At 38.4% G+C, this 23,624-nt stretch overlaps 1 protein-coding gene across 6 annotated transcripts in view; it reads left to right on the top strand.

The window, feature by feature from the left end:
- Positions 1-23,624, top strand: part of SYNJ1 (synaptojanin 1) — an 88,203-nt gene that overhangs the window by 27,252 nt on the left and 37,327 nt on the right. For 5 of the 6 annotated variants that reach the window (XM_032629653.1, XM_032629659.1, XM_032629654.1 and 2 more), the window contains 8 exons: positions 2,309-2,534; positions 3,311-3,394; positions 8,171-8,232; positions 9,372-9,468; positions 10,845-11,014; positions 13,371-13,452; positions 15,892-16,044; positions 19,079-19,244. In XM_032629653.1, the coding sequence (XP_032485544.1) occupies positions 2,309-2,534; positions 3,311-3,394; positions 8,171-8,232; positions 9,372-9,468; positions 10,845-11,014; positions 13,371-13,452; positions 15,892-16,044; positions 19,079-19,244 (1,040 nt within the window). The remainder of the gene's footprint in view (positions 1-2,308; positions 2,535-3,310; positions 3,395-8,170; positions 8,233-9,371; positions 9,469-10,844; positions 11,015-13,370; positions 13,453-15,891; positions 16,045-19,078; positions 19,245-23,624) is intronic. The other variant, XM_032629655.1, reaches the window with a different exon arrangement.

The following is a 23,624-nucleotide window of genomic DNA, read 5'->3' as shown; positions in this document are numbered from 1 at the left end:
CCGGGACTCTCTGCTCTTGGCCTCCCTCAGTAGTTCAGATTCAAGGTGTTTCCTCCTGTATACTTTCCCTCCCACTTTCGCTATCTGCCATTATGGTCCTGGAGAAGGCCCTGGGTGTCAGAGGGCTTAAAGTCAACAACCTTAGGACAGGAAGCTAACTTCAGAGCAATAGCTTGGTCACCTTGTAGCTCACATGGAAGTATCTCAGCCCAGAGGAGTGGCATGGGGGAGCAGAGAGGGCAGAGTGAAACAGGGCTTTGGAGCACTGTAGTCAGGGGGTGGGGTGCGGTGGGGAGGTCAGTGGGACAGATGAGTGGACGGAGTCCTGTCTGCTTGTGTCAGCCCTACACTTTTCTGACGGAAGAGACGTTGAAGATTCTGCAAAAGGTAACGGTGTTGCAGCTGGACTTAGGGCAGCTATCCTTACCTTTTTCCCCCCTGCTCATTCTTACCCAAAATTTCCTTGATTGAGAGAGGAAAGTTTTCCTGCCATAATTAGAAGTCCAGGCAGGTGCAGATGCATTGGCTAAATGGTCAGCAGTCCAGAACATCACTAAGTTTAATCAGTGGGAATAATTCATGTATCCTTTCATTCAATTATGGCTAGAGTTGGGGCAAATTTAGATAACAGATCGAAGGGTTTGTCCAGCAGGAGACAGGCTGAGCGAAGGGGACGCTGAAATGCCAAAGGTGAGTTTTGCTCGTTTTACAGTTTCTACAGTTTTGCTAAGGATTGGATACTGGAGCTTCACTTAGTATAGAAAAACGAAAGCTCTTAGAACTCATTGTGCTACCCTTGCAGCTTATTAGTAGGAGTATTTTCCAGGATACAGCCAAGTAAGTTTTGTAGCCAGAGAGTAGCAACTTCCTATCGCAAAAACCCAGGCAGCTTTACTCCATTGGACATTTGAGGCTGCTGCCAGTCGAGAGTCAGGTGTAAATTTAAACAATCAAAACAGCAAGGCATTGACTGCAAAGAAAAATGAGAACTGACAGCAGAGGGAGAAACTCTACCTGAATAAATGTACGGATCCCGCTCCTATTTAAGTGGGGGACCTCTGCTAGGACAGGGGCCTCAGCTGTGGTGTCTGGACAGACTGGGTCACAGTTTGAGCTTTGCCTCAGATCAATGTAGGTAATAATAAGCGTGGAAGCTTATGTCCTCTTTTGAAATTAATGGCGGTCATTGGATTTAATGTTATCGCCTGAGTAATCCTACTACTCATCGCCATTCCAGTATGCTTTCCTGAGCGGGTGAGAAGGGCTGGGGTTGTGGCTGGTTTTCCAGGACTGCACGTGGCCACCACCTGTTTTCTCTCTCCTACAGCTGTCGCTTGACAGGAGGGGGTTGGGGACAACTGCTCCAGCCAGCGTTGCTGTGTATTCTTGGTATTAATGGCCCTAAGGCGTCAAGAAAATGCTGTGACATTGTTTTTATACCTCTTAAGACAACAAGATAGTGCAAAGCACTTAAGAAAGATTTCCGCTTAGATTGGTAGTTTTAAAACTCAGAGAACCAAGCTTCAGTATTCTAGAAACTTCACTTTTGTAAGGCACCTTTTTATCTGAAAGTACCAGATAGAAAGTTTTTCTTCACAATAGTATATTTGCTTTGGTGGTAGGTTGGTGAGGAGCTTCACGTGTTTGCTGTTGGAGGAATAAGGTTCGGACAGAGCCCCTGAGGCAGTCAGCAGGATGAGAAGATGGCCGGCGTGGCAGGACCCCAGCCCCTCAGCCCTGCTTTAGCCGTAGCAACTCTGCTTTTATGTTTCCTGATCACCAGGCTTCTGCGTGTTCATTTGAACAAAACTCTTTGCCCCAAAAAAGTTTGGCAACCAGGCCCCATCCGTTATCTAGAATGTAAAAGTATTTGGAGCAGTGGAAAACTCTAGACATGCATTAATACGGTAACCACTAGCCCGTCTGGCTGTTTAAACTTAAATTAATTAAAATGGAGCCTTATAAAAGTCAAGCCTTAAGTAGAACCTTCTAAAGTAGGGTGGGGATGTGTGTATGAAACCCTTTTTTGGAACAAGTGATAAATACATTATGAATAAAGACATAACAGAAATGGGGCCCAGATTCTAAAAACATAGAATGTATGCTTCTTTTCTGTGGACCATAGATCACATGTCCAAGGATCTCATTTTATAGCCCTATCTTCCAATCCCTGCCATAGTAAATGTAAATGAATTGATCTATTTTTGGTGCCTTTTAATGTGCACGTTCCAGGAGCAACATTTTGAAACGTACGCTGTGAGTCGTCCAGTGCTCATTACGCTAATGCAGTTACTTCTTTTTTTGTTAGGAACCAGTCTTTGCACTTGCATCTCAAGCACTATGGTGTGAATTGCGATGACTGGTTATTACGCCTCATGTGTGGGGGAGTAGAAGTCAGAACAATTTATGCTGCTCATAAACAGGCAAAGGCTTGCCTCGTTTCCAGGCTCAGCTGTGAACGAGCTGGGACCAGGTTCAACGTCCGGGGAACAAATGATGATGGTCACGTCGCCAATTTTGTAGAAACAGAACAGGTATATGTTTGTATTGCTTAATTCATGTATTAGGGGAGGGGCACAGAGAATAATACGATAACCGATTTTTATTGATTCAGAACTCATTTCGACATCTGTAATGTCATTTTATGGTTGTTCTTGGCTACTCATTAGCCTTAAGAGAGGATTCCCAAAAACAAACTTATTTAGCCACGGCTCTTCAAGTAAGTAACAAAACTTTTTGCTAATCAGCATGGCGTTGCCAGTGTCATACGTTTTAGGATTGAATTTAAAATCCTCAATTATAGAGCTAGACAGCTTAAGAAAAGTGTGTTTTGATGAAATTAAGTCAAACCCAACTCTTAAAGCTAGGTATATAGTACCATTGAAATGAAAAGTTATAATATTTTTGACTATGAAACTATGTAATTGTAAATTCAGGCCATGCCCCCGGTCCATTTCAGATCTTCAAATTAGTTTTTGAAAAATAGAAAAAGCTAAAGGAAAAAAATGAACTCTGAAGGTATATGTATAAAATATTGAAATTCAAAAGGAATTCCTTTTTAAAAGTTGTAATTCTTATGCTTCTATAGTCACTATTTTCTTGGTTAATGTATATAGAAGAACTATCACTAGTTGAAAAAAGAATCCAACTTATTTAGTGGCCTATTGGATATTTTGTTAGGATCGTTTGTGTATGAGAGATTGGTCATGAGATATAACTGGCGTGCACTAGAAGTTAGGAAACTTGTCTTTTGCTGTAGAGGTAACAGCTTCGTCTGTGGAAATATTTTACCCATTGTTTTTCTCTGTAGGTTGTGTACTTAGATGACTGTGTTTCTTCCTTCATACAAATCCGGGGGTCTGTCCCATTGTTCTGGGAGCAACCAGGGTTGCAGGTATGCGTTTTGACATTCAGGTTTTTTTTTCTCTTGAGAACTTTCCATATTTTCTAAAGTTTCAGGGTAGTTTATCAGTTCATTCGATAGTTCTACTACTCAGTCTAATAATATTAGCTAGATCCATAAGTGAGGATCCAAGTACAGAGGTCCTGGAATTGTTCTAGTTATTTTTTCCTTTAATGTTCTTTTAAATATCCATAGAAATTCAGCTCCCATATTTAATATTAAAATTTTGATGTTTTCATGGCACACTGTTTTTCAAAGTGTTTCTGTGCTTACTATCTCAGTATCTTAGTGTATAACAGTATAGTTTCTGTAGGTAGAAAAATGTAGTAGTTAAAGCTTCTGAAACCAGACTTCTCAGTTTGAGCCCTTACTCACCACTACTAGTTTTGTGATCTTGGACAAGTGATTTAACCCCTTTGTCTCTCAGGTTTCTTATCTGTAACATGGGAATAATATTAGTAGTTCCTACTTCTTAGGTCTTAGGGTTCTTATGAGGGTGAAATGGAAAGTGCTTAGAATAGTAACTGGCACACACAGTCAGCACTAGGTAAGGGTTAGCTATTGTTGTTAATAAGAATATATCTGCTACTGAAATTTTACTTTGTAATTTATAGTGACTTGTCATCTTGAATATGTTTTCTGTTTTGCTTTCTGATCATTTTTTCCTAAACTTTCCTTTGTTGATTAACTGTAAGATTTTTTTTCACCTAAGATCATAATACTGGATTGCCCATAGTAGTGTGATTTTGCATTTTATTTTTATTCAAACATGTTCAGTTCTGAAAGTGTTAAATTATATTCATTTTAGGCTTCTGGTGTATAATGTGTAGTAAATTTTGTGCCTCAGTCTACAGTATTGAGAAAACGGACAGAAAAAAAAAAAAATCTTGCCTCCATTTAGTTCACAGTTGGATCTCTCTTATTCTAGGATGGTTATTGTGGAGGAAAATTGCAGACCACTTGAACCTTTTCAATAAGGCAGTTTATTCAAGACAGGCTAAGAATTAACAAGGATTAATACTTGTACTGCTTTGCTAAAATTCCTGAGTTCTTGTTAAGACCAGTTTAACTCATGTGGGTTTTATCTTTGGCATATAGGTGTAACTTAAATAGATACATTGCTCCCCAAGTCTCTCTTGGGAAAGAATACCCACCCTACCACACTTCTCCTAACTTTTTGTGACCAGAGGAGGGTGTTTGGAATATTTGCTTTAAGAAATTTCTAAAACCCTGTTTTGATGCAAGGTAAATGCTTTTGCTTTAGAGACAGGCTAGTATAAGAGATTGTAATAGCCTATTTATAAGCCCTCTGTTTTACCTGCTTTCTGTGTTATTAAGAAGTTCAGAATTACAGTGTTTGGTTATTCAGTAAGGTTGGATCCTGAGTAGTTACATTGAGGGATCCTCCTTGGGTGGGACTTCCTTCCGACTTCCTTCTGTGTTCTGTGGCCTGTCCACGCAAGTAGTCTGGCTGGATAATGTCATTTGATCATGGGCTGAAAACTACAGATTTTTAAATCATGCCTTTCTTGATATAGTAATTTTTGAGACATCAAGGCAGTCCAGCAATTCTGCCAAATCATCACTGAGCTGGCCTGTTGTCTCAGGTTGGGTTGAGGATTGGGTCAGTAGTTCCCAGTTATTTAGCTTAGTAGTTTTTAAAGCCAGCCTTTCTTTGAACAGGGATGGATTCGTTTCATGAGTATCTTTTATCATTTCCCCACCATTCTAAAAGAGTAGGTAATAGAGGAATGAAAATAATAGATATTGATTTAAAAAGAATAAAAATATCAAGACCCCAAGTTCATTTTCTCATAGAAGACAAATAAGGACTTTTGACTTAGGGTGGCTGTAAATGGTCGTTAGGTGTCCTGTGTGTTCTCGGGACTGGAATTTATTATTGGGAATCCTTGAAGTTAGTGTTGCCTAGTGAGATTGTCTCACTTCACAAGTCACGGACAGAGAATCCTCAGGCAGTTGTCCCTTGTTCTACCTCTTTTCCTCCATGAATAATTCCTCTCAGGTTCTTAAAATATTTTAAAGGAATCCTTGGAAGTGATTTTAAAATGCAGATTCATGGCCTCAACTTCACTTGAATCTTTTTGAAAGATTCAACTTGAATCTTTTTGAAAAGATTCAAAAAAAGAATCTTTTGGAATGGGGCCAGGAATCTGCATTTTAATTTGAGTGGTTAACTTAACCACTCAAATTAGAGAACTTGTGCTGTACTGGATCCTTTCCTGCTGCCCTTGCGGCGTATCCAGCCCTGCCTGCTCCAGCGGCCAGTCCTGAGTCAGCAAGGCGGCCCTGTGACGCTTAGCCCCAGCTTTCTCCTAGGTCTTGGGACTTTCTCTTTCTTTTCATCCCCACTCCTGTCATCTCAGTTAAGGTCTTCATAATTCCTTCTTGCCTGGAAGATTCTATTCTCACAGTTTTCTAACTGGTCTCCTCCCTTTCTGGCCATTCTTACCACTTTGGATCTATTTCACTCATCAGATCTGTGCACCCGTTTCTTCGTGTTCTGGCTTCCTCTACTTATCTGGCTTCATGCCTGGCTATTTCTAGCAAGAATCCTCTGCTCCCCAAACGAAGGTTTGCTGTCCTTCAGTAGCCGACTCAGATCTCGTGGAATGGATTCCGGTCACTCCTCCACACTGATCTCTTCATGAAATCCTTAAGTTCTTCTAAACGTGTATTATTCTGTACACATTAGGTGTATATAGTCTTGTATCCTATGAGAAGTTCAAAGACTGTAGTGATGCTTCAGAGAGAGCTTGCAATCTGTTTGGGGAGACAGGCCTTTTATGGAAAAGATAAACATCAGTATCAATTAGTTTGAGGCATCATAAGAGTTGTCATAAGGTGCTACCCAGGTAAGAGTGATATTTCAAGTGCTGGCAACTCACTCATTTTACTTACGATTTCCTTTTTCTGAAGGTACTTAGCACTTATAATTTGTAGTATTCCTCTGATACTATATCATTACATTATATTATAGCCTATGTTAGTCTTAAAAATGGTAAGCGTCATGAGATTTATGCCTGGCGTGGTGTGGCACGTTGAATTTTTGGTTGAATTGAAGTTTCAGGAGTATGTGAACACGAAGCAGTGCTATTGTCAGAAGGTGATGTTGCATACCACCACCCAGTGAAATGGTTTTCTAAACACAGCTGTGATGTAACTTTTTTTTTAATGGGGTAAATTTATGGTTATTTAAAGCCTTAAAACTTTTATCACCATTGACATAACTGTTTTATTATAGAATTTTTTTTTAACATTGGGTAATAAAACCTAGTCTAGTCTAACCAACAGATTGCTGTGTTATGATGTGTAGCTAACTGTGTATATGCGTTGGGGAGCAGACAGTAGGGAACCACCACAGCCGTTACCTAAAAAACATGAGAAAACTTGTATTTTGTTCACCTTCTTAACAGTTGAGAGTACTTTGCAAGATAAATGTTAATGAATAAACAAAATGCTAAGTCTTGAACTTTTATAGTATAGGCAATTACCTGAGAGGACTCCAAAGAGAAAGTTTTCTGCCGCCTAAAATGCTTAAAGTCCTGGAGCACACATCTTTCAAAATTTAAGATTTTATGCAGTCTGTTAAGCACTAGAAAATGAAATGGAATATAGATGTGACATTTGGCCAATCAATTTCTTACTAAGAACAAAAAGCACTAAAGAGAGAATCCACTGATTTCTCAGGACACTCATTCAGTTGTCTCATCAGATCAGGAGGGGTATTGCTGAGTGGATGATAATACTGTTAATTCAGTTTTGAACTTGGATGGGCACATTAGTGCTTATTTTCTAGTTTTACTTGTCCGACTGCATGACTGATCTGGCAGCCCTCCTCCCACGCTGCCTTTAAAGTCACTTTGTTCACAGATTGGCAAGAACGGATTCTGGGGAACTTTGATCCCAAAGTCTCAGGGAAATGTTTAAAAGTGAAATTCGGGGAAAGAATCTGGTCTCACTGCTGTATATCTTCTTGGCATCTGTTATACCTTTCTCAGTTCTGCCTCATCTCTCTGTTGCTTTCCTATAGGAGAAAAGAAAAACGGTAACAAAACACAATCGCTAGCTATTTTCCATCTGGTTTAATTCTCTTAACCCAGATTTTCTGATTCTGCAAAATGTGCTGTAACTACAGTTGTGTGCCTGAGAGATTGACTTGGAAAGTCTGTTTTTCCAGGAACAATATTCTTAATTTGTAGGATCTTTGGGTGAGGGAGGGAGGAGTGAACAGAGTATTCAGCATAACAGAGAAAAAAAGAATATGTAGACATTGCACTTGTCGGCAGCCCGGAAGAGTAGGAATTTTGGTCAGGAGGCCTGAATTGTCATGCGAATCTTTTTTGAAATGAATGCTGTTGCCCTGAGAGGACAAGTTTATTCACTTGGCTGTATTCGGTTTTTTATTGCCCAAATGCCAATATCGGTTGACATATAAAGGGCACGTAGTTTCAGCTTAAAACAAGGTAATGTATGTGAAAGCACTCTTAAAAATATCTTACATAAATAAAAATCCTTGTTAGTTTACAAGTGTTTCATAATGGTCTAACTTCTAGTTCTTTTTTTGTGTTTTAAAAAATAAAAGGGATGAGAACCTCCTAGAACTTGTTTTTTAAAGAATATCATGAATGGCAATCACTCAGCTCGCTACTGGGTGTTTAGCAAATGCATTGTTACATACTGTAAACAATATTTCTTTTGTCTACATGTTGGCTTTTGGTATGGTTAACCATATTTTTCTTATCTTAGGTGGGATCTCATCGTGTTCGTATGTCAAGGGGGTTTGAAGCCAATGCACCTGCTTTTGACAGGTAAGACTGATTATTTTTACATAGTGCTGTAGGTTTTGATATTGCTAAGCAGTGAGACTAGTTCTAATTGTATTTACTGATTCATTTCAGCTTTTTTGGCTCTAAGGAAAATTTCTTCTTGACTCCTAATTTAACTGGAGGACAGTGACACTTACTGTCATGAATTCTAGGGGTGGTAGCACTAGGTGTGTGGGTCTTGTCTGGGCCTTAAAACTACCTCTCACCGGTGCGCTGTCCAGTACGGTAGCTACTAGCCGCCTGTAATTCTTGAGCATTTGAAATTGACTAGTCCAGATTGAGATGTGCTGTAGGTATATAATATATACTGGATTTGAGACTTAGTGCAAAAAAAATGCAAAATACTTTATTGATATTTGTTTTACATATCAGCTACATGTAGAAATGATATTTTAGCTGTATTGGGTTAAATAAAATATATGTAAATTAATTTCCTCCTTTGATTTTTACTTTTTTAATATGCCTTCTAAAAAATTTTAAATTCTGTCTGTGGCTCATATTACATTTCCTTTGGACAGCATTGCTCTCTAGCTTCTGGAATGGTTAGAAGCTGGAGCAAATAAAGGCTTATATTTGGGGTCTCTTTTCCTTAAGGCTAGAGCTGTTAAGGAGGTCTCTCTGAATACTCACGGAGTGTGTGATGTCCTCATGTGTGAGGTGCAGCCCTACACCCTCTGCCCTTGCTGCCTTCCCAACCAATGGGTGGCTCGTGTTTTCCGTGGCTGTCTAGCTTCAGCCTCAGGGTGGAGAGGGATCTGGATGATTCCAACAGCTCTAGCATAGGTGGGAGTTTAAGTCAGAGAGGAAATTGCATTGAGTTTTTATAAATTCAGAGGTTTGAAACTGTGTGGAATGGATTTGTATCCAGTTTTGCCAACTGTATGAGTTTAGGGGCTTCCCTGGTGGTCCAGTGGTTAAGACTCCACGCTTCCACTGCAGGGGGCTTGGATTCGATCCCTGGTGGGGGAACTAAGATCCCACATGCCACAAGGCACAGCCAAAAAAAAAGAAAGAATAATATACTGCCACGTGGGTCCTGTTTAATAATGGGTTCCTGTTTATTGAAAAAGGTTTTTGGCTTGTCATTTGACATATGTTTATTTCCTTTCTTTCTTTAATAGGCATTTTAGAACACTTAAGAATTTATATGGTAAACAAATAATAGTAAATTTGCTTGGATCTAAGGAAGGGGAACATATGCTAAGTAAGGCTTTCCAGGTAAGTGTGATCATTTTTTTCTTCTGTTCTGGCCCATGGACACCTAGAATGGTATTTTTAAATAATATAATAATCAGATTCTTCCAGGAAGTAAATTACTTCCTAGAAAAAGATTGGGTACTTGTTGGAACCATTCATTCTTTGGGGCAATTAGGTAACAGTTTAGGATAATCTTGCTGAAATTGGGATTATGGAAAGCTTTCAAGGCAATTGACCCTGTTTTCTAATCTGCTTATTTATGTTGTAGAGAAGCAGGAGGATACCCTCCCCCTAAAAAATGCTCGTCTGTCACTGGCATAAAGATACCAGGCAGGGCTTCCCTGGTGGCGCAGTGGTTGAGAGTCCGCCTGCCGATGCAGGGGACACGGGTTCGTGCCCTGGTCCGGGAAGATCCCGCATGCCGCGGAGCGGCTGTGCCCGTGAGCCATGGCTGCTGAGCCTGCGCGTCCGGAGCCTGTGCTCCGCAATGGGAGAGGCCACAACAGTGAGAGGCCTGCGTACCGCAAAAAAAAAAAAAAAAAAAAAGATACCCAGGCAGTTTCCTCCTTCATCTGTTCATCGTCTTGCCTATTTCCTAGAAACCATAGTCACTGTTTTAAACCTATGAAATGTTGAATAATGCATTTGTATACACACAAGACTTCTTGTACTGATGAGAGAAAATTTGAGAATTTTCATTAAACAAGAACCTGAAGAAATGTCTGACTTCTAAGGAAAAATATTTTTCATAAATGTTTATTGAGTCTGAATTGATATAAATTATAGTGTTACATAAGATTATAAACTTAAACAAAATGGTTAGAAAACATTTTCTAAAGTTTAAGCTAATGAAGTCCAAAATTAATTGTTTGGCTATTTTGTTTTAATGTTGTTACTAAACAACTTACATTTTAGAGAATGTGGGAAACTTTTTATGGTAAACTTTTGAAACGTTTGTATATTTTGAAGGTATAAAAAAATGAATTTTTCAATTTTTGATGGGCTTTGTCTTAAAAAATAAGCTATTTTATTTTGAGATTCTGTAATAGATATAAACAGTCATTATATTTTTATGGTAAAAAATGAAATGCTGGTGGCTGGAAATCATTTTTCATTTTCTAAACCAGATGGGAATCTTATTTAAGTTCCCTGATATTAATCATGCCATACCTAGTCTCTCCAGGATAGTATATGAGGTTTTAGGAAAAAGGTGCCATAAGATATCAGCAAGTAATTTTCCATTTTACTGCCAGTGGCGATGAAAGCTTCGTGAAATTCGTAAGATCTCAAGGACCTGCTGAGATTTTCATTTAAAATGTAAAGTTCCATTTATAACAGTGTATTGATAAGATCATATTTAGTTAACATTTAAATGAATATTTACCATTTATTTTCAGAGTCATTTGAAAGCTTCTGAACATGCAACTGACATCCAGATGGTGAATTTTGACTATCATCAAATGGTTAAAGGAGGAAAGGCAGAAAAATTACATAGTGTTCTTAAACCTCAAGTCCAGAAGTTTCTGGATTATGGATTTTTTTATTTCAATGGAAGTGAAGTTCAAAGGTTTGACTGCTCTGTTTCTCTTTTCTTTAAATTGGGACTTTGCTATAATTTTATTTAATTAAATAAAATACCTTCCTTTATTATACTTGATTTTAAGCTTGTTTTCCTTTCTTTCTAGTAATAGCTTACATTACTGGGCACATACCATGGGTCAAGCAGTACACTTAGTCTTTACAAGTATAATAACAATTGTAGAGATCAGTTCTTTTATTATCTCCATTCACATTTGAGGAAGCGGAGGCATAAAGCTGTCATCTGCCCCAGGTCATATAACTAGGAAACGGTAGAGCTTGATTTATCTGGCCCAGATCTCATGCTACTATCTCTGAGGCTATTACATTTCTCTCTTAAAATTAATGTCTTAGGGGCTTCCCTGGTGGCGCAGTGGTTGGGAGTCCGCCTGCCGATGCAGGGGACACGGGTTCGTGTCCCGGTCCGGGAGGATCCCACATGCCGCGGAGCGGCTGGGCCCGTGAGCCATGGCCGCTGAGCCTGCGCGTCCAGAGCCTGTGCTCCGCAGCGGGAGAGGCCACAGCAGTGAGAGGCCCACGTACTGCAAAAAAAAAAAAAAAAAAAATTAATAATATTTCTTGGCTTCAGTAAGGATTATTATTATTATCATTATTATTTGGCTGTGTTGGGTCTTCGTTGCTGCATGCGGGCTGTCTCTAGTTGCGGTGAGCGGAGGCTACTGTTCGTTGTGGTGTGTGGGCTTCTCACTGCGGTGGTTTCTCTTGTTGTGGAGCACGGGCTCTAGGTACGTGAGCTTCAGTGGTTATGCAAGCAGGCTTAGTAGTTGTGGCTCACGGGCTCTAGAGCGCAGGCTCAGTAGTTGTGGCGCTCGGGCTTAGTTGCTCCGTGGCATGTGGGAGCCTCCTGGACCAGGGCTTGAACCCGTGTCCCCTGCATTGGCAGGTGAATTCTTAGCCACTGCGCCACCAGGGAAGTCCCCAGTAAGGATTATTAAATGCAAAAAAAAAAAAAAGACATTGGTTATTGTCTGCTCTGATACAGAACTATGGGGTTATAAATCTGAATGTGTGTTTAGCTCCTAACTACTGGCCTAATTAAAAATAAGTGGTAATCGTCATCGTTCTATGAAGCCCTCTGCACAGTCAAAAACGGAGGTGCTTAGCATGGTCTGAGGGTGGAGTTTTTGGCCCTCTGACATCAAAGGTCACTGACTCAACATTCACACATGCCCAGTTGGAGGGTTGGTGGTCCTAACCAGTGTTAACCAGTTCAGCTTGGTCCTATCCAGTCTTAACCAGCTCATCTCTAGCTATACACAGCTGACTCCAAGTCCCTAGAAAATAACTTGGACAAACATCTTATTGCTTAGCCTGCCTGCTGCTTGGAGGATGTGCAAGTCTTAAAATGACCTTGATTAGTGAAGGCAGTTAAAATGGATTTGACTAATAATTACCCATGATTTAATTATAATCTACATAAATCATTTATTTGGAAACAAAAAAAATAAGTGGATATGGTTGAAAAGAGAGATATGTAATAAAGAATATATGGCACATTTCAATTAGGATGTGGTCACAAATCCCGCCTGAACAATGCCATGGAGGGAGTGAGTATAGAGGACTTACAATTAGGTGACTTGAGTTCAAATTCTAGTTTGTTCCCCTTCTGATTTTGTGAGCCTGGATAAGTCACTTAGCTATTATGAGGCTATTATGCTACAAATGACCCAGATTCCGTTAATAGTTAATGAACGCCTGCTAGAAGCTAGAGGCTGTGCTGGGAGGGAGAGGTCCAAGAAAGACAAGATGCATTTCCTGCCTTAAAGGAGCTCATGGATTAGTGAAGAAGATACAGTCTATAATAGACATTTTCTGCCTCACAGGTTATTGAGGGTGTTCAATGATGTGTATGAAGGGACTTGAAAGCCTAAAATACTCAATAAATGTAAGCTGATGCTACAGCTCTTGAAGATAATGATTTTCCAAATAATTAGGGGCATCTGAATAGAGTACTCAACTTTTCCCTTTCTCTATGTTCCCAAAAGTCAGGTAACAAGAAAACAATTCAATGTAATTCCTGGTGACTTTCTAAAGTCTTTTGCGTTTTCAACAAATTGAATGGAGATAATAAAATCTATCTTGCAAATCTAAAAAAAAAATGTATGGCAGAATGTTAACAGTTGTAGAATCTGGATGGTGGGTATATGGGTGTTCACTGTAAAATTCTTTCACCTTTTTTGTGTGTTTGAGAACTGTTACTCTAGAAAGTTGAGGCGGGGAGAAAGTAGATGCTACACTTTAATCAGCTTAATTTTTCTCAGTTTGTTTTAGGTTTGTTATTTTTGTTTTAAACTGTCTGTTTAATTTCACTGAATTTGTTACAGATGCCAGAGTGGTACAGTTCGAACAAACTGCTTGGATTGTCTTGATAGAACAAATAGTGTGCAGGCATTCCTTGGCTTAGAGGTAAAAAGAATAAAATATGTCTATGCAACTTGTATCAAATGCCTTTTTCAGTGCTTTTGTAATATTTATGTTTCTCATTAATTACTTTTCACAAAATGAAGTTATGCTAAAGGCATTCTTTACTTCTAGTCTTTTTCTTTGGGGGAGGGGGCAACATCCCTTTTTGTTTAAATGTTTCCTTTATCTGGTCTAAATACTTTCTTTAGATAGCATCTGTTTCCCTCTATTGTTCCTTAACTTTCCCTTAAAAAAACACCCTGCTATTTATACTATTCCAGTAATTGCCTCTTTCTGCCTGTCTTTTGAATAAAGAAAAGAAATACATGTATAGTGTGTGTGTAGGAGAAAAACAAACGTATATATTTGGCCTTCATTCTCTGTGTTGTCTTTTAAAAGTCTTTTTGGAATGGGGGAGGATCTGTTTTCACATGTACAACCCTATAGGATTATATTTTCGACAGAGTCTGATCCAGTGCCATTTACATGGCATTTTCAAATCAGTAGCTACAAAAAACAGGATCAGATGAAAATGTCATTGTTAGAAGGAAAGTGAATGAGAGCCAACTTCTGTAACAAAGTCTCTGTTTAAAAGTTTTTTCCTTTACTATTCATATATCAAATTCAGTCTAATTTAGGCATGATCTCAACTATTTGACAAACTGTGTAGCAATGCTGAGATTTCTAAGTCTTGCCTATTATGCAGCAGTTAGGTTCATAAGGCTATTGTGGGTCTTCACTTAGTTCCATAGGAACTTAGCATGGTTCTCAAATACTATGAAAAACAGGAATAGGAAGTAACAGGTTCTTATTTCCTCTAACAGATGATCTTAAATTTGGCCAGAATATTGGTTAATTAGTTACTCTGCAACTGAGGGTCTTTCTTTCTCAAAATGAAAGTACAATGTATAGAATTGTCTACTACAAAAATGTAGTTTTCATGTAACTAAGTAAATTTTACTGCTTTGCCTTTTTTGAAATCTGTCCTTGAGGTTTACTTAGAAAATACAACAGAAATAAGAAAAGTAAAAGCAGGAATTTGGTCATAGGGATGGAGTTTATCGCACGGCTCAGGTTTGTTTTGAGTTCTGTTCTGAAGTGGCTAAAATCATTTAGTTAGATTCTGAGAGTAAGCTTAGTGAAATACTTGAACATCTTCATTAAAAGTAGAACAAGTGTTAGAATCTGACTTAGCTGACTACCCACTGTCTGTTGTTAGGTGTGAGAATACTCCCTAGTATAGCAGTTGGTTGACTGGTTACAAAATATACTGCTAATGTAGGCAAAACCAAACTACTTGTAGTGAAAGCCACTTTTGCCCAGTTCCTTGAAGAAGGAGGTATAAATGATAAAGGAGATGCCGGAGGCTGATTTTGTTAATACTCCATGCCAGCAAAGAGTAGCCCTGGTGTAGGTCTCTAGGCAATCAGATAAACCCAGTATAGGGTTTTTAATATTATTTCAATGTTTGATCCCTCTATAATTATGGATAATGTCCACTTATAGACAAGATAAAAGAAAACACAAATGGGAGGGAGTTAAGTAAAAATGCAAGGCACCGACTAGATTCCAAATAAGAGAAAGAGACTAGATAAGGATTATACGTTGCTTTGCCTTTGCCAGACTTCAAGGCTAAGAGTCATTCATAGTAAAGACCAATAACTTTTCTGAACACTTCCACTGTGATGAAGGAACTGTGGGAGCCCAAAGATCCTTGCATTCCTTGCATGCTGTGTCCCCCCCTAGTTCTCCCTTATATGCTTTACTGATACGAATTTTATACATTAGAAGCTGTCGTGACTTTATTCAGAGATATGACTTACTTTTAAAATTTTGATAACAATTCAAGAGCAGCTCTACTTTTCTCACAATCTCCTGACCTTAATTACCCAAATGTGTAGAACCAAATCCAGAAATTAAAGAAGCATAGTTATTTCTACATATATTTAAATAAACTAGGTAAATATTGATATATTTCTCTGCTCCAATGTGAGCTGTTGTGTATTGTTCTTTTAGGTGAACAAGATAAACTAGTCTGATTTATAGGGACATTTTTTCCCTTCTTTTTGGCTGCGCGGCTTGTGGGAACTTAGTTCCCCAACCAGGGATTGAACCTGGGCCCTCGGCAGTGAAAGAGGGGAGTCCTAACCACTGGACCGCCAGGGAATTCCCCATAGGGCCATTTTGATAAGCTTAATATCATTTAACCAGAAAGAAGTTCTTATTACTGCAAGGGAATACTGAGTTACTTATAGGTTTCATTGATGTGATATTTACTTTAGAGATTGACATGGTGGGAAATAGTAAACTTGTGTTTTCAGAATCCAGACCCACAAAGTCCTGTAACTGTAAATTTTTGGTTTGATTCTGGTAGTTCTTAAAAAGTCACATCATAATGAATGTATTCATATACTTATAAAAGTTTCTCTTTTGCTATTTTAGATGCTAACTAAACAATTGGAAGCTCTCGGCTTAGCTGAAAAGCCTCAGCTGGTGACTCGCTTCCAAGAAGTTTTTCGATCAATGTGGTCTGTGAATGGTGATTCAATCAGTAAGATTTATGCAGGAACTGGAGCTCTTGAAGGAAAGGCTAAGGTAGATCTAGATCTATCGTAACATTATAAAAGATCCTTTTTCCTTTTTTAGCAAAGCTTTAAATGGACTCTTTTAAATTAATAGTTTGGTTTTTATAAGGTATCTGTGTTAGAATTCTGCTTTATCATGCTTTTATGTCCTCTTTAACACTTCCTTCTATAGTGGATACTAATGATTGAACAGATAGTTATTTCCCTAGGTTTGAGGGACATGTATATATGACATATTCAGTTGTTTAGTGATAATCCACTAGGCTTAGATATGTGTTCCTCACATTTTTTAAAATGATTTTTCACCTGCATAATATCTGTTTTACTTTTCATATTATTTTGATTAAAAATATGTTTCTTTTAAACCTTTGGTTTTGTGTGTGTGTGTGTGTGTATGTGGCCGCACAGCACGGCATGCAGGATCTTGGTTTCCTGGTCTAGGGATCGAACCCAGGCCCCCTGCAGTAGAAGCACAGAGTCCTAACCACTGGACTGCTAGGGAATTCCCCCAAATATGTTTTTCTTTAAAAAAAAAAATCAGAGACTTCCCTGGTGGTCCAGTGGTTAAGATTCCACACTTCCAGTGCAGGGGGCATGGGTTTGATCCCTGGTTGGGGAACTAAGATTCCACATGCTTGCTGTGTGGCACGGCCAAAAAAATTTTTTTTTTAATTAAAAAAGAAAAACAACAAAACAAAACCTCCCCTCCCCCGCAAATCATAGTCTTCCCAATAAAGAGTCTTGTCTTATTTGACTTTGTTTCCCCAGCACTTGACACAGTGCATTCTGTTGGATAGATGTGTGATAAATGCTGGATGGACTAATAAATCAATGGGCAATTTATGCCACACCCACTGTGAACCGAATGCTATTAGGGCTTAAGTTTGTTTTTTGTTTTTGTTTTTGTTTTTTTTTGCGGTACGTGGGCCTCTCACTGTTGTGGCCTCTCCCGTTGCGGAGCACAGGCTCCGGACACGCAGGCTCAGCGGCCATGGCTCATGGGCCCAGCCGCACCACGGCATGTGGGATCTTCCCGGACCAGGGCACGAACCCGTGTCCCCTGCATCGGCAGGCAGACTCTCAACCACTGCACCACCAGGGAAGCCCAGGGCTTAGGTTTTTATTCTTTTTCTTTTCTTACTTTGAAAAGGAGGCTATCAAAATGTGCAAAGGAAGTGTGAAATATGGACATAATTATAAGTCTGTGCCTCATCATTACTTTTATCTACAGACTACTTTCTCCTTTAGTGTTTGGCCCTTACTGAGGGACTTTGGGTGCATACTTGAGGTATTTTTCATTATTTTATATACTTAAATATTGACCTTTTATGGCTCCTGGCCTCCACTGAATTTATTAATATTCTAAATCCCTATCCCCAGAAATAGAAACAGGGACATTTACCACTTTTATAGTTTCTTATTTAGCCGCTTCAATATAGCAGCTGAAGTTCATCATCACAAAGTCTTCTTTTAATTTCCAAATCTTCCTCCTCTTCTGTGTCTCATAAAGTGTCATGCCTCTGTTCAGAGGCATTGGCCTTACCTGCAAAAGTTCCTTTTGTTCAACTCACAGAAATAATTTGTATTGACATTTACAAATATTTACATCTTAAATGGTCCCTTTTTTTTTTTTTTTTTTTTTTTTTTTTTTTTTTTTCGGTACGCGGGCCTCTCACTGTTGTGGTCTCTCCCGTTGCGGAGCACAGGCTCTGGACACGCAGGCTCAGCGGCCATGGCTCACGGGCCCAGCCGCTCCATGGCATGTGGGATCTTCCCGGTCCGGGACACGAACCCGTGTCCCCTGCATTGGCAGGCGGACTCTCAACCACTGCGCCACCAGGGAAGCCCCCTTAAATGGTCCCTATTTTTGAAAACCCGAGATTGTTAAACTTTCATGTATTCCTTTTGAATAAAGAACATAATTCTTGCTTTTAAACCTGATTCTCTACAACTATTGCTTAAAATATTCTTTTATGTTCTGCCTTTTTGTTTCTGCAGTTGACTTTCTATGTACAGAGGTTACATATATTTTCAGTGGTCTTTTATCTCTAACAAAATAGATATGAAATTTTATGTATTAAATATTCTAGTCTGAATTGAACTAAAATCTAACATCTGAACTGCTCTTTCTTTTCCTTTCTCTGGGTTCCTTTTGATTAATTGCCTGATAATGTGAATGGTGAGTCTCTTTTCAAATAATGTCATTTGCATATGTTTTATGGAAGGGAATAACGTTTTAAGCCTCAAATTCCTGTTATTTCTTTAAGGAATAAAAATTACATATTGCAAACTAAAGTTCTTTTTCTAAAAGGCAAGAGTTTGTTGTTGTTTTTTTAAAACAATCATCAAAATCTGTAAGATTAAAATATCTTTATGATAGCTAACACACCTGAGTAAAATATATGTTCATTAGAAGTTGTAATCGACTCTCTCACTGTAGGAATTGGCATATATTTATTTTTATTACTTATATTTACATAGGCAAAGTGACCTAAAATATACAAACTGTAGTTTACATGTTACAGACTAGACCTTCGTTCTCATATTCAATTTTAGTTTTAACTAATGTAAGTTATTGGGAGCAATTTCAATTTCATTTTTCTACTATTAGAGTACTTTGAAGTTTTCCTGAGAACATGCAAGTGCAGTGTATCCTCCTTTATCTCCCCTGCTTCTCCCCACCTATCCCATCCATCCCCAAGTCTAAAAGTTACTATGTAAGAAGTAATTTCCTTGTCTTGAATAAGTATATTTCAGTTTATTTCCTTTATAGTAAACAATTTTAAACTTCTAAGGCTCTAGATATCATTAGTGGATGCCGTTGTGGCCCTGAGCTTCTTCTGTCTCTGTGCAGAGCTGTTATCCAAAAGAGGAAAAGAAACAGTGACATCTTGAGGCATTTTAGTGTGATGGTTTGATATTCAAAATAGAATAATTAGGTCCTTTTTATTACAGTAAAGTCATATAAAACTTATTTAAAGTTTCAGAATACCTATTGAATAAAAACAATTTAGAATGAAAGTCCATGCTTTTCTCCCCAACAGGCTGGAAAGTTAAAAGATGGTGCTCGTTCTGTTAGTAGAACAATTCAGAATAACTTCTTTGACAGCTCCAAGCAAGAGGCCATTGATGTTTTGCTACTGGGAAATACTTTAAATAGTGATTTAGCTGACAAAGCTCGAGCCCTTTTAACTACTGGAAGTTTGCGTGGTATGCGTCCTTACTTTATATTTTACTTTGTATTGCTTATATTCCTTCTAAAAGTCCAAGAGGTAAATGTAAACTTATTTACGTAAATACTTGTTAGATTGAGTTGATTAAAATAGTTTTGGAGGGAATTTCTGTCCATGTAATTTTCTAAAATTGCATTCTCCAAAGGAAGTTTATCTCTCCTAAAACGTCTATATCATTAGTGGAATTATTAAGCTAAAACCGAGGCCCATGCATGTTTTCTTTTATAGATTATGATTGAGGAGGGAAATGGTTTAAGTATTGCTAACTTTATATAAGGCAGGAATTCATAAAATATTCAGCTAGTACTTTCAGTAGAGTATTTAATAATTATGTAGAAAACATTGCTTTATTGGAAAAAACAATACCTTTGTTGGTTATTTTGCTAATCACCACCCCAAAAGTTTCTATAACTTGGTCCTACCTTTTAAATGCTATTGTTTGAATAAGCATTAAATCATATTAATAATTTTAAAATGCTTATTATTGGACACTATCATTCCCAATTTTAATATTTGACATAAATATATGGCTTTCAGAATGGCTGTTTATCTTTCACTGTGTCTTTCATTAAAATCAAAAGAATTTGAGCTCATATCAGTGAGCGTATATTAAGCAGTATCGTGGGAAGACTCAATATACATTGTAAAACTGAATAGACTTCCTTAATTTCATATTTTTTTCTATTTTAACACTGTAGCACTCTGAACATTTTCACTTCTTCCGTTACCGCCCCCAAACCAAACCTTTCAGTTTTCCCTGTTCAAGTAGGAGAAATTGTTCTTCATCAAATTATGTACTCTTGGGTCATTACTTAGTCAAATACGTTATCATGGATTCTTTCAGAATTCTGCATGGTGCTGAAGGTAGTTAATTACAGTCAGCTCCTCAGGGGTCTGTGAGTAGGCTGGGGACTGAAGTCTACTAAAGCTCTGAAAACCAGAATCTGATCTTAGCTACTGCTTTTAACATCAGGCTTTCTTCCTGCCTTCCAGCAGTAGATGCTGACTGATTTGCATCTTATCACCTCTTTCCACCTGTGCCTACTTTGATATGGAGGCATTTATCAGCAACAACTGAAAGTAAGCCGTTGAAGGAAAGAGAAGTGAGGGACCTGAGTAATTCCCAGACTTGATCATCAGTTTTTTTGGTTTCCTGCACATTTTACTATATGAAAAATATACCCTTAAAAAAAGTACAGTCAGTTCTGCTCTAATGCTTATTCTGAGAATGGGGATTTTGTTCCAACAGGGATGCTGTATCAGGGAACATTTTGAGTATAATGCCAATTCTGCAGTAGTTTATGCATGATTTCACTGGTAATAATGCTAGAGAAATGCAGAAAGCTGCACCCAGCAGAACTGAGTTGGGTGGAAATATACACAACACACATACACATGTGCGTACACCTGAGACATCTCTGTCCCTCCGTTCACCAGACGTATGATGAGCCAGATCCATCCATAACTGGTGTTACAACTTACCGTCCAATTGCAGAGATCTCTTCTCCCAGGATTCACAATTACTTACAAGCACAGGCCTCCTGCTGCCCATTTCTATGAGCAAACCTTAGGTCTTTGTCAAAATGAAGTGCCATATTTTAGACGTATTCGTATATTCCTTAACCATCTAACACGTGTAAAATTCTGCTACCGTTTTTATATTAGGTTCCTATCTTTCTTGGCACGTCATTGCCGAAGTGTTTGAATGTTGTGCCCGAACCCCATTTTTGCCATAAGCCCTGTGCCTGTGGGAATTTGCACCATTTTGCCTAGCATGGTGATTTTGCTGGAATGTATATGTTTTGTTATAACTGAACTGTTATAACTATCAACTGGTGAGTCCCAGAAAGAATACTACAAGGTGTAAGGGCAGTAACTTCAGTATTTCAAAGTCCTCCAGCCTCTTAGGTTTTCAGGTTCATATTCTCCCTCACAAGTATACGCACGTGCACACACACACACGGGCTTACATACGGGAGTAGCCTGGAAAGCAGGCCTGGAGCCTTCTGATTGTGAAACTCTGGACATCACCGAGTCCCCATAGGATTTTTCTTAGATGCAGAAGGTTTACATCAGTCATCATCATTTATTTTTATCTTTGGTGTCCTACAGCCATCAGAAAAAAATTAACTCATCAAACTAAATCAAAAGAAAAAAATGAGGCCGTCTGAGAATGTTTTGTCATAACATTCTAGACTTCAGCTGTAACTTGCTGTTTTACTAATGATTCTTTGTTTTCTTCTTGATGCATCCATAGTTTCTGAACAGACATTACAGTCAGGTACAGTATAGAAAATCAATCTGTAAATAAAAGCAACTTTTTCTCTATTTTTTTAAAAAGTTGATGTTGTATATAAATAAAGCCGCAAATAAATGGAAACTTTATTTTGCCCTCTGAATCTAACATGATAAATTGATAACCTTGTTTTAATCTGAGAAAAAACATTTTGAGTTTGAGAAAACTAAGTATTTCATTTAGAAGGAAATATGCAATGCTCTTTGTATTCCTGTAGCAAATGCTTAATTCCAATTAAATATAGGTCATCTAGTTTTAATTTTACTTTCATATTTCATTGAACAAACATTATTAGTGTTATATCTTACTCTTTATAGCCTACTGGAAAAAACCCAGGTGTGAGTCTTTCGGATTAATGCCCGAGTACTGTGACATTTATGACTACTCAGTGGTGCTTCTCACACATAATATTTTAAAAGGCATTTAGTGTACTAAAATATGATCTGAAATCTTCTAAAAAGCATTAAGATTGCTAACAAACTTAGGAGAGTTAAGTGTGTAAGACCTAAAGGTCATTATTTTTCTTGCCTTTCCTGTTCTTAGGAATCTCACGCCTTCATTCTCTGGACAAGGTTTATGATCTTGTCTTTAAACTTGAATCTGTGGTGAAATGAGCAAAAGCTAAACTCTTGCCAGAAATTTAGCTGAAAAAGACTTTCACTTAAGATTTGGTATCCCTTAAGATTTGTTTCACTTAGTTATTGTTCTGAGTGTTTTGAGAAACTAAATTTTTGGCAATTGGCAATTTTTTTGAGAAGGATGGAGGAAGAGAGCCCTTGGATATATTTTTGAGTTACGTCATGGAGTCCATTTTCTGAAATGGTATGGTATTTAGGGATGGACATCTGTTTGAACATAGACTCATGTCTTTCTGCACATTAAGGTGCCAACCAGTTAAGAATAAACTAGGAATTTTTTGTCAACTTTTTATTCCATTTGTAAACAGACTTTAGTAGCTCACCCAACGTGGCAACATGTTTTTGTTCACACAATTCATTATTTGTCTTGCTGGATATTTTAAGCTGTCAAATCATTATGGAGCTTGTGTTTTGATGTAGAAAAGATTGTAGAAGCTGTTTTCTAGCAGTAACAATGGCAATGACTTCAGTTAGAAAGACCAGTGATAATCTGTAGTAATAGAGAATTATTCTTTATCCAGGTTCAGCAGGCTTTCAGTTAACCATACCAGCAGGCCAGAACAAATAATCTGCTTTCATTACCACTGGACACCTCTATATGAGTAATCAAATCAAATAGCAAGAGGGCTAGAAATGTGCACGCCTGCCCCTGGGAACAGTGGGGACGTGCTTGTCGTGTAAATCAGCAGTCCTTTCATGGGATTCACAGGTCAAACTATTTTCACTCTAATCCGAAAAAGTTATTTGCCTCTTTCACTCGTTCTCTCACAAGACTGCTTGCTGTATGTACCTTGGTATCCAACAATAATAATTAATACCGTAATAAAATAAGATCCTGTGGTGAAAGGTGAGCACCGTTGTGATTTCCCTTTCCTCTTGCCAGTTAACCGCCCGTTAAGGGCATCTTCTCTGTCTTTAGATTGAAGTCCTGTTAAGGCTCTATTAATTTAAGTGCCAAGGATTTGACTCAACCTAAATGAAGCATGGTTTAGGAGGAAGAAGGATAGGTGGAAGTCAAAAAAATCGGTGGGGAAAGGATTGAGGATTCAAAATGTATTGAACATTTATTCATTTAACCATTACTTACTGAGCACTTACTATGTACCAGGCACTCTTCTAGTCACTAGGGATATTAGACCATTTCTGCCCTCATGGAGCTTCCATTCTTGTGAGGGTCCAGTGGCTGAGCAGTGAGAGAACAGGGATGGGGTGGCAGGTGAGGGCAGAAAGGCGGGGCAGGTTGTTTGGGGTCCTGCAGAACGTTTGTAAGGACTTGGTGTCTCCTCTGAGCTGGGAGGCATTTAGTCATGGCTTCATCTCCATCCTCTCATTATTGTCCATAATTTGTGTTTTTGTCACGGAGCCATTATTCATCAAACCACCTGTCAGTAGCTAGAATCCTAAATGTAATGGCTCTTGAATG

Source organism: Phocoena sinus, chromosome 4, assembly GCF_008692025.1.
Source record: "Phocoena sinus isolate mPhoSin1 chromosome 4, mPhoSin1.pri, whole genome shotgun sequence".
NCBI classification, from domain to species: Eukaryota; Metazoa; Chordata; class Mammalia; order Artiodactyla; family Phocoenidae; genus Phocoena; species Phocoena sinus.
The sequence above is the reverse complement of the archived record's forward strand: the minus strand, read 5'-3'. Positions and strand labels throughout refer to the sequence as shown.